The sequence below is a fragment of the Harpia harpyja genome, chromosome 1, assembly GCF_026419915.1.
Source record: "Harpia harpyja isolate bHarHar1 chromosome 1, bHarHar1 primary haplotype, whole genome shotgun sequence".
Taxonomy (NCBI): domain Eukaryota; kingdom Metazoa; phylum Chordata; class Aves; order Accipitriformes; family Accipitridae; genus Harpia; species Harpia harpyja.
Window position 1 is genome coordinate 2,220,885 of NC_068940.1, and position 14,199 is coordinate 2,235,083.

The window sequence follows — 14,199 nt, forward strand, 5'->3', positions numbered from 1 at the left end:
GTGAATATAAGGGCAAAAGCGCAGACGGGCAACTGGCATAGGCAAGAACTTGAGACTGTTTGGGAACGCCAATGTCGCGACAGTAGCAGCGCGTAATAGCTTTTGTATTGCGTGGACTGGAAGGCAGTGAAAGCGATGCTCTATTTTTTGAGAGGTGTGCCAGAGCAGGTCAGGGAGCTACAGCTTAATGAGATGGATGTTTCAGTAACGAATAGAATAAATATAGCATGTCATGGAAGAGTCCCCACAACCTTTACGAAATAATTCCGTTTACATTGTTTTTTCATAAATTCCTGCCTCAACTACTGGAGTTTCTTTGAGGGGGTCAGTAAAGTAATGAAAAGGTAGGTTGGGGTCTTTTTTAATTGTTGTTGCCCAGAAGGTTTATGTAAAGTTCTATTATCAAGTGCTTTTAAGTAAACTAGAAAGATGGGGCAAAGGAAAGGGGGGAGATCAGTATATGTATTAAAGAAAAATAACTAATAGTTAAGAGGCAGAACACTATAGAAAGATCAGACTGTTAAACTTAATTTCCTTAAGTGAGGACATTGAGTCCACGTGTCTGGGATAAAGACACAGTGTTTGTTAGCCACCTCCAGTGTTATCTGAAACCAGTTCTTAAACCAGCATCTTCTGACTATTCCGTTTATGGTATACCTTGTCTTTTTTTTCCTTTTGTTTCTAATTGTTGCACTTTTTTCCCAGGGGATGGGGTTGCCAGGGAAAGTAGTCCATTTATTAACAGTGCAGAGATGGACAGAGGAAACATGTATGAAGGAAAGAATATGGCTCTCTTTGAGGTAAGTTAAATACCCCAAAAACATATTTCATTCACCTTTGATTGAGGCTCTGGTAGTAAGATGAAAACAAGCAAACCCCTGTTTTCTTTCTCTTGTGAAATTTAGTGGGGGAAAAATCAATTTTAATAACTTTTCAGTACTTTGTTTCCTGCTAACATTCCATTTCAGTGGATTTGAATGATGTAATACAAAAAAGTGCTAAGATTTTTGTCCTTCTATATTTTAGTTTATCTGTACATGTAAGAACAGTAAATTTTTGGTATGCATTGATGTGAAGATATGAAATAAGCCTTCTTGCGTTTAAAATTTTGGGGCTAGGATCTAGAAATTGTTGTTAGAGAAAGCTGCTGAAAGTTAAATCTACTGGTTTTAACAAAGCAGTATCCAGTTTTAAAAGGATTAGCAAATATATTATGTTGAACAGGGAAAATACAGGCTTCTCTTAAAGGAGCAAAACTATAAAATGAACTGTGATAGGCCATGACTTAGTTATAGTGTCCAATTACAGTGTAAAGCATACCATAGCTATTTCTACTTTCTAGTATAAACATCTACTTTATAATGCAAGTTTTAATACCTGTTTAATTCACTGAATGATTGCAATCATTTACAGAAAAAAGTATATTGTTATGGTACATTTAAGTGCTACTTTTACAGTGAAATAGTACTTCTAGTAAAGTTTAACCTAAGTTGTTCTGCTCTAGCAGCATCAACTGGTCTTGCTTTGATGCTTGCTATTAACAATAAACAAGGTCCTTCCAACATTGTTTGCTTAACTATCCTGCTGTTGCATTCTACCCACTGTTTTCTTGTCATCCTCTCATGCTCCTCACTTCTTCCTTTCAAATATCTTTGCACAGAGGACATGATCTTTCAGTTCTCTCTTTCTGCATGACCCAAATAATGTATTTTTACTATTTGTCACTAAGTCTTAGAGCAGATTGTGCTAAGGATCAAAGTAATGTCGGTCATTAATTGTCTGTCTTTGTCATGTATGGATTCTGTTACTATTTTTTGAAGTAGTGGAGTTTTGTTACTGAATTTCTCTCCTTCAACTTCTATTCTATAAAGCAATGTTCAAAACTCCCTGTTGTTCAGATTAGCTGTTGTATTCCTCAGTGTCAATAAATTGGCCATAGCTGCTTTTTGTCCCTAATCTCATTTGAATATATGCTTGCATCAGCTCTTTTGAATAGTGGCTGACATTAAATTCTCCACTGATGGTATAATGATGACTATCTTTTGCATATCTCAGATTATAGACCATGCTGTTAGAAGGCCTTGAAAGCCTTCTAGTGAATTCATCACCATTGCTGTTGTAGTGGTGAATCTTTTTTGGTAGTATGTATGTTTTGTAGTATGTTTCCCACAATCTTATTCTTCTCATGTTTTCAGCTGACTTGTGTTTAAATTTTTGTATAAACTGTTACAAAGAAGGCTATTATAGCCTTGATTAGCATGACCTGATGCCTTAGTTCTTGTCTTTGTGTGCAATCCTGATCTCTTGTCTTCCATCCAATATTTGAGTTTACATACTTGATTGAATTCTCTGGTTCTGCTTCTCTTGGAATCCTTTTATTGTATATGCTTCTCCTGGATTTTATTATTTGTTTTAGCATGTTTTTGTTTTGTAGCAGATATTTGGCTAAAGAAAGATGGGTTGACTTCTGTGTCAAGTAATATTAGATATGTGCAATTACATGTGATATGCATATGTATCTGTATTTTCAACAAATGAATACTTTGGAAGTAGCATGTGTGGTTTAAGATAAAATATGTAAGCCTGCAACAGTAGGCTTGAGAGTGATCCTTAAGTATCTTGGTGCTTGAGGGAATCCTTTAAGGCCACTCTCTAGACACAAGCAAGATGCTGGAAAAACAGCCTAATGGCTTGACCCTGCCAGTACAATCCCCTAAAAGCTGTATTGTGATAGGAATAGATTTTTATAATTAACAATGGCCCTTCTCTAGATTTCCCTTATGTTCCAGCTATACAAGCTGTGTATTGTAAGATAGTGTAAAACAGTGAAAGAAATACTGCAAGGTAGCCATGTAGTGTTAAACTTCCAGAAAGATTTAGACTTCTTGTTGGTTGAAAGCTGACTGGTATTTTGTCACACTAATTTTTGGATTTGGGTGAATAAGGGCTGACCTGTTGAGAATGTGTTTGATGTAGTATCATAAAATCATGACTTTTAAAAAAACCTATTTAATAAATGCATTATTCTTAAAATCCCAACAGGAAGAAATGGATAGTAATCCCATGGTGTCATCTCTTCTTAATAAACTAGCAAACTACACTAACCTAACTCAAGGTGTGGTGGAACATGAAGCAGATGAAGACAGCAAGCGAAAGGAAGTCAAGGTATTTAAACTTCTAACGAGTTATTGAGACAGTGCTAGCCACAAAGAGGAGCATTTTTCAGCCTAAAAAGAAAATATGTGGATGCCTAAAAACAGGAGTGAGATTTGTACTACTGCAAACGCTTCAGTTTTAAATACAGTATGACTTGTGTTAATTCAGTGTTCTTGTTAGCATGTTTTAGCAAGACCTTGCTGTAAAAGCTCTAGATAAAATGTGTGCAAAGCTGACACCTGAAACATGCAGTGCACCCAGTTTTCCTCTTCCTTTCTTTTCTTCTTCTTTCTGCCCTTGTATGAGCATCAGTACCTTTTGTCTACCTCTAGTGCGATTACAGTATGCCTGGTTTATTAATACATTTTAATTGGCCGGGTTTTTACCTAAAGTTAAAATTTGAGGTAAAATCAAGATGAAAAAGGTCACTCTCTTAAATCCATAAACATATTTGCTCCTGTTAACATGGTAGCAGTGAGTAGCTCTCTTGTTTCTGTGTGTCAGAGTAAGTATTTTTAAAACTCAATGGGCGCATTCCAAGAAAACATTTTGTTGCATGCCTCAAAAATACGGTATTTATCAGGGGGAGGTGGGAAGGAAAGGCAAAGGCTCTGTGTGGCACGTCACTAAACACACTTGCTGGAAGACAGCAACTGAATTCTTCGAGGGCTATCTACTGGATACCCAAAGTGCCTATCTAGGCCTCTGTAGAAATGGAACATATGGAACAGTCAGAGTCTGCAGTGAGAAGTTGAATTGATCCTTCTGTGAGCAGGGAGCTGCTTCAGAAGAAGAAAGTTTGGATCAAAAACATGTGACCTGACAGAGTACAAAAACTCTCAGGCAAGGAGGGCTGATGAGCTGGAACTGGTTGAGCACGGTGACTGAAACTTAAGAAATTTAAGGAAGATACTGGGAAAAGGAGAGTATTGGGAGTCACTTGCCCTTGTGTAGGAGAAGGGGTGCTGCTACTGAGTTTGTATGCTGAGCTATGGAGGAAGGAGGAGAAGCACATAAGAATGAATAAAAGGAAATGAGCACATAGCAGAAGAGACAGATAGGAAAAGGTGCTTGAAAGTAAGGTTAGAACTGGTGCTTGTTTGACTGGAAGAGAGATTTATGGTATGGTACCTAAATATTTGCAGTAGAACTGTTTGCATTAGGACTTGGCTACTATAGGAGGTTGGTACCAGGACAATGGCCAAGGGTGAGGAATGAAGTCCAGCTGTTCTAGCTTTTTCCTTATACTGCATTTGTTTGTGTGTGGGGTTTCTTTTTGTCTCATTGTGATTGTTCTGTATTTGTTTCTACTCATGTGAAGATGCAGCTTGAGATATGAGAAAACCAACACTGAGTGACTCACACTTGCTTTAGTGTGATCCCTGTCCTCTATCCAGCTGCTGTGCAGAGGTTTTTGTTAACACAGCACAGCGTTAGTCCCTCTGGAACTGCCTAGCCAAATGAACACCGTGTCCTCGCTTGCACTTCATCTCATGTGAGCACCATCTGGTGGCCTGGAAACATGATTTCTGTGCATGTGTCTGTCATCAGTTCCATGTCTGAAATTAAGTGATGGTTAAGTAATAGCCTGGCAGAGTGGCATTTTTAATGGCATAACTGAGACAGTAGCATTGATGTTGCACGTGGATATTGCCCAAGATGCTAAGAATAAAGGTTGTAGTCTAAATGGCATTGCATGGTTCTTTGTAAGTACTTGGAAACTCTAGTGTTTTCTTAATAACTTTGTTAACTTACAAAGCACTAATACTTGCTTATTTAAATTGATTGCCTTTTTACACAGCCTGAGTTGTGATTTAAGACGAGCTTCTGTATCTGGAAACCTACCGTGTAGAACCATTGCTTCTAATTTGAGTATTTCAAGGCCTGATTTCTTCATAAGTGTAGAAGGTTGGAACTTTAATGATGAAGCCTGAATGCTTTTGTGTGCGTCTTGACCCATGATGATCACCAGAAAATAAAAAGTACAAAGAAATATACTACGTTGTAGCAGGTTTTACAGCTTTTGCAAAACCAAACTGTAGTCAGCTCTGCATTTCTTCTGGCCTTGTCATAATACCTTGTCTGTCTTTTTTTTTTTTTTTTTAAATTGAAAACACTTATTGTTGAATATCATTTTGTGGGCCAGCTGCAGGGCAATTGGTGATCAACTTTTTTCAGAATATATTTGGTATTTTGATTATGGCAGTAACTTCTCTTCAACGGTAGTCTGTTCACTGGTATTTCAGAAAAAAGTTTGTAAAGCTTTGTAATAAACAGATGAAGGAGCATCCTACCCCTATCAAGGTTTCATCCTAATTCCTATGGAACAAGAGGTTTTGCTATCACAAATAGTTTTCTGTCTTTTCAGGAATCTTTCTGTATAAATAGCCTATGAATATTTGCGAAGCTGGACGCTCTGAAGCTATCATTCAATTTCACTCACCATTTGTTCATGGAGCATTTGTGATGAGTCTTTGCGGAAGACAACGCTTATGGAATTAAATTGTTTAGTGCAAAGGAATTAATGTTCTGACTTCATTTCCAGGTTCCACGTATGGGCACTTTTATTGGTGTGTACCTGCCCTGCTTGCAAAACATCTTGGGAGTCATCCTTTTCCTACGTTTAACATGGATTGTGGGAACAGCTGGAGTTCTTGAGTCTTTCATCATTGTGTTCATGTGTTGTGCTTGTGTAAGTTAACCTTTTTCTTTACTTTTGGCAAAATCTTCTGTTACAAGAGTACTGCTGCCTTCTAATATACGAGTAGTAGAGAAAGATTTCTCCAGAGTGATTAAATATCAGTGCAATTGAGAAACATGGTGTATATATATATGCACTGAGTGTCACGTGTCATTCTAGGCTGTATGGAGCTTCTCTTGAGTTGATCACAGTAAGCTTTTGTTTGAAGTATTATATGGACTTTATTAAGTAAGCTTTTAGCAAATATTTCATGGTTTACATTGAGATCTGAACTGTTCTGCTTTTCACAACTTCAGAACAAACTGAAATATAAACTACAAATCGATCCACAGCATTAGGTCCATAAATTAATATTTTGGAATGTGAGACCACTAGTAGATGATATTGTTATAACAATGACGCTTGATCAGTTTGTCACTATTTAACTGGAATAACGAACATCTCCTTTTCAGTATATTCAGTGGTCTGTGTTCTTCCAGTTCTTTTTAAAGACTGTTTCAAACATCTAAATTAACTGAATCTTCTATTGAAAAATTTAGTACTTAATTTACATGGATATCCCTGACCAAGGGATCATTTTTGGTTTCTGTAACATCTTTATTAAAAAAATGAAACTAAAGAATTTTTTATTTATTTATTTGATCACTTTTTTTTGAAAGATGGGGCAAGACACTTTCAGTATTTTAAACTTCCTCTATTTCATCTTTCCACAGACTATGCTAACTGCAATTTCAATGAGTGCAATAGCAACAAATGGTGTAGTTCCAGGTAATGAAGAATTTTATCTTAAACCATGAATGGTCAAATGATAGAAGTTTAAAGCTGGGATAAGAAATTAACTGTGGTCTGAGATATCAGAAGTAACTCTCTTGTGTCAAGTGCATATTTCCTTTTAACTGATTTATAAATGACTTTTTAAGGTGAGATGCAATCTTTTAACTGGACCTTCTGGGAGTTACAAACTGTAGCACATTTTTGTCATCAATCATTTGATTCTCTCTGAATGAAAGATAAGATGTTATAATTTGAACTAATGTAGACTTGTCTTCATGCAAAGCAGGTTTCTTTACAAACTTAAAAATAAGGCTGCTTTTTTTTTTCCTGAATTTGCCTAGACTCCATTTCTAAACACTGGAGCTAGTTACGTTGTTTTCTGCAAGAATAACAGCCAGTCTGCTGGCAGAAATCTTTTTCTGTATAAGCGCTCTAGGTTATGCTCATCTCCTTAAAATTTCAGGATAAATAGATGAACTTGTTCCTCTTCAATTATGAAGCCAATTTTTTTAGATGCAAAATCAGTTAGTCTTTGAAGCTCTTATCCTTTTCAGTTTCTCAACTAATTAATTGATAATACTGGTGTTCAAACATTGCTATGAACTCTGAACAGTTTACCTAATGAAGCTAAAAAAATTCCTCACTTGTAGAGCTTTTCCAGCTTAGTACTGGGTTCCAGAACTGATGCGTAAGTTGTTGGGCAAAAGTAAATGCTACAGCTTCTGCAGGGTATAGAATAATCTCATTTCATGGATACAGTATCATGTATGAAATATAAATACAATAGAAAATTTTGTTTCAAATACTTATATTTTATAATGGAATGTAGTTATTCTAATCTGTGTCCAGATAACTAAAATGTTCTGCTCTTTTCCTTCTCATATTTTTAAAGTTCATTATAAAGGATTTGCTTAACATCTGAGTGTCACAGAAATCTTTGAAGGTGGCAGTTCTTACGCTAGACAGGTCTTCATTTTCACCTTTTTTTTTTTGTGTGTGTGTTCGTGTCAGTTTCTTAGAGAAATGCTTCTTCTGCTGGAATATATGGAGGAGGCAGAAAGCACAGATAGGAACCTAGGATTGAAAGAGACCTTCTGAGCAGCAGGATCTTGTCTCTTGCCATTACATGCAACAGCATTATATTTAGTAAAAGGATCGGTGATGCATCATAAATTTTGTTAGTTTCTCATTTGTTCGTATTGAAAAGCAGTTTCAGACTTGTTTGCAGACTAATTTTATACAAGGCTGGTGTATATTTATTTAAAATAAAGTGCTTCCTTTCTCTGTCTCTTCTTTCTTCCTCAGTTGTCGTGAGTGGGACAAACATGAATTTAAGAGAAGATGGGAGAGGGAACCAGAGAGGAACATGCCTTGAGGGGGCTGGGGGGAAGTCTAGATAAAGAGATAAAGAGTCTGAAACTTAGAGGCTTACTGAAAGGGAAACCGTATGGTGGAAATGGGGGAGAGGGGGTAGCTTATGACTTAAAGAAAGATGATGCATGTATATGGGAAACATGAGTGAGAAAAATTGAAAAATTCAGGGACAAAGTGAATAGTACAAGCGAGTAGACAAGAAAAAGCAATCCCTGCCTAACACTTTTAAGTGGTACTGAAAAAAATGCCTGTAGTGAAAGTGGTAATGGCTTCACATACAGCAAAGAAAAACAATGCATATTAGTGAGACAAATTCTACTTTGTCCCTATCTCATAAGGAAATTATTCTGGAAGTTTATTGTTTGATTGTAAACAGCTTGAGGTTAGAAACTAAAGATTGATTCACATCTTTTTATACCTGTATACCCTTTTCTTAATTCTAGATTGTTTAGCTTCTGGATTTTTTCTTCTTTTTCCTTTGTGTTTACTCTCTGTTCCCCAGAAAATGCACATGGGGATATTCACTTGAAATGTACTTTCTAACTGCCTTGTTGGTATAGACATTGAATACAGTTTTGGTATGAACATTTCAATGGAGATGCATGATTATGTTGATTGCATGATTCAGATTTTTGTTCTCTACTGCTGTCCTTAATCTGAAGGGCTGGAGTCTTTTTTTGGTTAAATTCACAGCTGGAGGCTCTTACTACATGATTTCAAGATCTTTAGGGCCAGAGTTTGGTGGAGCAGTGGGACTTTGTTTCTACTTGGGTACAACCTTTGCAGGAGCAATGTACATTCTTGGTACCATTGAAATTTTATTGGTAAGTACTAGTTTCTCTTAAGATTAAATGTACTTGGGTTGTTTTGGGAAATTGCTGAGGAAGGCACTTGGCCTAAAATGCATTCTAGTTTGATTTTTAATGTTTTGATACTATATTTCCAGTGTGTCAATATTTATTCTTATTCTACTTACGACTATTTGAAAAAGTTAAAAAAATTCTGATCATCAATGTAAAAATAAATTAAAGGCTGTTTGATGTAAGTTTGTTGTACTTAAAGTAGGAACCAAACAGAATTTGGTAACTGACATTTACTAATTTGTACCAGATATATTATATCTGTTGTCACCTTTTTATAACATGTTCTGAATACCAAATGTCCCATAAATTATGCCTGTGCTACTGTACACCTACAGAGTTGCAAGGAAAACTATATTAATTTTAGTAAGACATACCTAAAACTCCAAAACTAAAGGTATAGGACCAAACTGGAGATATATATACTGGATATTAAAAATAAATAGGAAATCTTTCAGTAGAACTTGCAGAAAAGAACATCAGATCAACAGGTAGACTTTGGAGACATGTTAAGATTTAATTCAGTGATTTTTGTACCAGCTTAAAACTGCAACTTTTGTATCAAAAATGACAAAAAAATGCCACAAGAAATAGTGCAGTCCTTAGTGAAATGTCATATTAGATTGCAGATTAAATCATATTTGACAATGCCTATTTTCAGGGCTTCTGAAATGTCATTGGGATTTAGTGATGCTAAGTCAGTTACTTTAGTTTAAAAAAATAGTTTATTTACAAATATGAAGGAATTGATTTCTTCTTTAAATGTTTGTCTGCGTATGTTCATGATGCACCACAGCAAACTTACAAAAAGGTTTGATCCCTATATTATGCTGCTTTTGTGTTGTATGTCCTCCTCTCTTTCCAAACGAAAATGCACAGATGCACGTAGCACTTTCTTTAGCTCACCTTAGACTAGGAATTGAAAAACTGAAGATTCCATCTTGAGATTCAGTTTATCTTTTTTTTTTGCTTTGGAGTCTCCCTTCAACTCTGACAGAAGTCTTACTCGGTTTTTTTTCTTTCATCTAACACAAGAAGGAGTTGGTTCCTTTCCTTGTAACTTTGACAAGTTTTAACAAGGATGTGGATTTCATGGTATTACCCATCCTTTGTCTTTTCAACTTTTTTTTTGTCTTCTTGCTGTAACTTCTCAATATAGATCTTCTTTCATTTTTCTCAGGCTGTATGCCTTTGAACCCTGAATCCTTTAGTGAGCTCTTCAGGGGAGCTTCCACTTACTCTGTATCTACCAGAATTAATTTTCCATTTTACTGTTCTAGTTTTGAGATCATGACTATAGACTTTTAAATCTGGCAACTACTTTATAGTAAGCAGTCAACACAACTAGGTGGCTCTACATTTCTGTAGGAAGAGCTGCTTACTCTAGGTAAGTATGGCATAAGTCCTTTTAAGCCGTGTTTTCTTAAGCTCTAGGAGGACTCCTCTCCTTCTTCCAAATGAAAGTGTGTGGGCTTGGTGTCAGACAAGCATTCCCGGGATAACTCACAGAAACTTTTCAGCTTCTACAATGCTTGGCACTGCCATGTGCACTGGGGAAAGCTGCTGCCCAGTGAAAGGTTATGGAGAACGTGAAGGGCCTATCTCCTATGAGGCAGGACTTGAGAATCTATCCCGCTTCCTCTTTTTCAGCCTACTGGCTTTGAAATTTCATATTCCTGTACAGATGCTGTGGAAGACTGCCTGTATGGCAATGGCCCAGCTACTGTGGCTTGGCCTCATCCAGGAGGGACCAGACACTTACTGGTCATCATACAGGGGACTGTGCAGATATGCACAGGAGGTACTTCAGAATTCCTCCTTGTTACTTACTATGACCCATGTCATAAATTCAAAAAAACCTGGATTTGAAATTGGAGGTAGTCCTCACTCACTACTGCTAGCTTGTGAGATCTGATCTATATTAACAACACTAGCACGTGTCACGTTGTGGATTGGATTTGGTACACTGTTCTGCCTACTCAAGAGTCATGCTGGTTTTATGTATTGCTAGTAAACATGTATGGGGTTCGGCTATGGAATTCAAAGTAAAAAAACTCCAAGTATGTCATATCTGGCAGAAGACCTCAGAACAAACCCCTGTCATAGCCACAAGGCACAAGTATTAATTTTTTTTTTTCTCCACTGGGACGTGGATTATTTGGAGGGGCAGAAATCAGTCATCTGCCTGTGGCTTTCCCCAGCAAAGGCGGTGAACAGCAGGGCAACAAAGTGCACAAGAAAACCTTCTGGAGTACCTCCATACAGAGCTTGATATTTCTGCAACATCACAATGTAGGATTTCCTAACAATATGTAAATACTTCGTCTGTAATCAGTTTTTCTTTTTACTTTTTTTGTTTTCTTCCATGGTGATGTGACAATTTTCATCTCTTCTAGCATTCTAGTATATATTAATTTACTAGATTAAAATTTATTTTAAAATTGATTTAATTAATTTAAATTAAATTAATTACATTTTTTTAAAAAAATCTAGTAAAGAATTGCCTATGTCTGTTTTGGGATTCTGGTTCGGAACATATCAAGATAGCCTCCTGCTCAAAGTTTCTTCCTGCCTTTAGAAGTTAGATTATTTAAGTATAGTCAGTTTAGCAATTGTTCTAAAGGAGTGGAGGTGCCTCAAGCCCCAATACTCCCCTAATAGCTGAGCAGAGATTTTTTTTGTAAAGGTGTTAGAAGAAGATAAAGATATCTTTATCGTGTAGTACACAAATGTCTCAACTGTAGGTCAGAGTTTGTCTTTTCATTTGCATTTATCAGTATAAGTCCTATAAGCTGTGTTTCCAACTTCTTTTCAGGTAGAACTCAGAACAAAATTACATGAAATGGATATCTGTAAGAGAATCCTGTTTAAAATTACAGTAGTTTAACTTGTCTGTTTTAGCACAGGACTAAACTTTGTGACACTAATTTTAAATTGCGCTATTGCAAGTTCAGATTAAAAATTCAGGTAAACTCACCATAAAAAATGTTCAAGGTACAATGCTTAAGGTATCTCTGAATTTTATGAAATATAGTGCAGGGACTATAGTACTGAAAACACTTTTAGTTTTTTATTATGGTTTTGTTTGACTCTTCATATTTTGTTTCAATCAGTGGAATTATTAATCAGCAAATGCTTCAGATATATCTGGTTTGAGCTAGTTTCGGGGGTTGGTTTTTTCCTTTTAATTTTTGTCAGTAATCTCGCCCCTGCCCCTGCCGCCCTGGGTCCTTAGTAGTTTTTCGTGTCTGGCAGAGATGTGAATTTGAGGAGTGGAAACTCTTAAAGGGGAGAGAAGAAGCTGGATCAAACCCAGTAACTCATTCTCAAAACTTGTTTTTCTTCATCCCTGCCTCCCCCTTCCTTTTACCGCTACACTTTCTAAATGCCCATGTCATCTGGTTGAACTGGTTTGTGAAAGAATCAAACTGATACTGTAATAGAAGTTTAGATTTTGAAGTAAATGATTTCTTAATAAAATGTTTGTTATTACATGAATGATAGTTTGCCATATCTCTTGCAGACCTACATTTCTCCAAGCGCTGCTATATTTAAAGCAGAAGAGGTTGGTGAAGAAACAGAGGCTATGCTGAACAACATGAGAGTTTATGGAACATGTATCATCATTCTGATGGCCATAGTCGTGTTTGTGGGAGTAAAGTATGTCAACAAGCTTGCACTAGTCTTCCTTGCCTGTGTGATTCTCTCCATTATTGCCATATATGCTGGAGTTATTAAGACTGCTTTTGACCCACCTGACTTTCCGTAAGTACAATATCTTTAAGTAGTGTGGGATATTTAAAAAAAAAAAAAAAAAAAGTGGGGGGAGGGAATACCTACCGTAACCATTTCACGTTTTAAGCTAAACTTCAAAATACAAGCACATTGGCTTCAGTGGTAGGTTTTACGTGTTTTAGGCAACTATGTGCTCATTTGTTATTCTGAGTTACCTATCTGAATCTTTCTCTCATTGTTTGTAAGACATGATACTCTGGAAGAATGTTCCTTGGTGCTTAAAGTTACTGGCCATTATTTTATCCACACCTAAAGAACAGGAAGGTGGTTTTTACTGACAGTAAATGTAGCTGGTTTAGCTAAAGAATTAAACTAAAAACCTATAGAATAAAGTAAAAACTTCAAGAAAATGTTGTAGCTATGAACGATAGTTATGAAAGAAACATACTTTCAAACTTTCTTTGTCATGAGGAAACTTTTGAAACTTCCATTTCTCCCTACTTAAAATGGAGACATTGCAGTGTTAAATTCATTTATGTTTGTGAAGGCTTTCTACCTTCTTGTTAATAAAATAAAATCTTATTGTTGTCAGACATGGCATATTGCTTCTCAACACCTTTAGCTTGTACCTCTCTTAGCTCACTAAGAATTACTTCTTCTATCCAGTTACCAGATGCATTTTTGTGCATCTTTTTCTGTTTGGAGAGAAAACAAAATGATACTGCTTAACACATTAGCAGAATAGCCTGGTAACTTTTGTTATGAAGTTCCATCTGTTATGCAGGACTGAAGTTATCCTTTGCTGTATGATCGTTACAGATTCCATAGTACTTTGAAATGTTGATGGTTGCGTTACAAACTGAGCATTAAAGCAGTGTTTGTGGACTGTACTGTAAAATGATACCAAGTCTTCTATTAGAAAAATAAAAGTGTGTTCAAAACTGACATTTTTCTGAAGAAAACTTGAATTTCTAAGAAACTGTAGCTTCTAGTAGGGAAGTACTTAACTGTTTTAGTCACCTATATAGGTAAAAGAGGGTTTATCTGAATATGTAACGTAGGTAAGTCTTATTACCAAGTTCCTGGAAACCTTATCTATGGCTGGTACTGTGATGTATTATTGTTTGGGGAAAAAAAGATAATAAAGAAAGGTTATCTTCCAATAAATATAATTGTTCACATTTTGGCCAGTCTGCCTCAAAATGAGAAACTCAAGTGTGGTTTTATATTACAGTAAAGCTGATCTGGTGGTGAGCTGGTCACCAAAAAGACCAACTTCCACTCAGCTGGTTAGTTAGGTTGGCATCACTAGCCTCCATTAGGTTTGGCCATTGTATAGATGGTAAAATAGTTTACCTCATGATCTCCCAGTTGAATCAAACTGGAAGAAGTTTCCATGGGTTGAATCGACTCACCCTGCTGCTATAGGGTCACCAAATCAATAGCAATTAAAAAGAAAAATGAGCAAGGCAAGTGGCAAGAAGATCTTTTTAGCAGCAGCTTTCTGTTAAATCTGCTCAGTTTCCATGTGATGCCATACCTTGAAGCTGTACTGGTGTCCTGTACTCTTCTCGAGGCATCTACTCTTAACTGCTGTCA

General features: G+C 36.3%; 1 protein-coding gene across 6 annotated transcripts in view; it reads left to right on the top strand.

Annotated features, from left to right (window-relative positions):
• SLC12A7 (solute carrier family 12 member 7) overlaps window positions 1–14,199 on the top strand; it is a 69,719-nt gene that overhangs the window by 17,353 nt on the left and 38,167 nt on the right. For 5 of the 6 annotated variants that reach the window (XM_052796611.1, XM_052796698.1, XM_052796869.1 and 2 more), the window contains exons 2-7: window positions 706–800; window positions 3,043–3,165; window positions 5,702–5,848; window positions 6,571–6,625; window positions 8,699–8,829; window positions 12,389–12,630. In XM_052796611.1, coding sequence (XP_052652571.1) covers window positions 706–800; window positions 3,043–3,165; window positions 5,702–5,848; window positions 6,571–6,625; window positions 8,699–8,829; window positions 12,389–12,630 — 793 coding nt within the window. Of the gene's footprint in view, window positions 1–196; window positions 345–705; window positions 801–3,042; window positions 3,166–5,701; window positions 5,849–6,570; window positions 6,626–8,698; window positions 8,830–12,388; window positions 12,631–14,199 lie in introns of those variants that run through there. The other variant, XM_052797041.1, reaches the window with a different exon arrangement.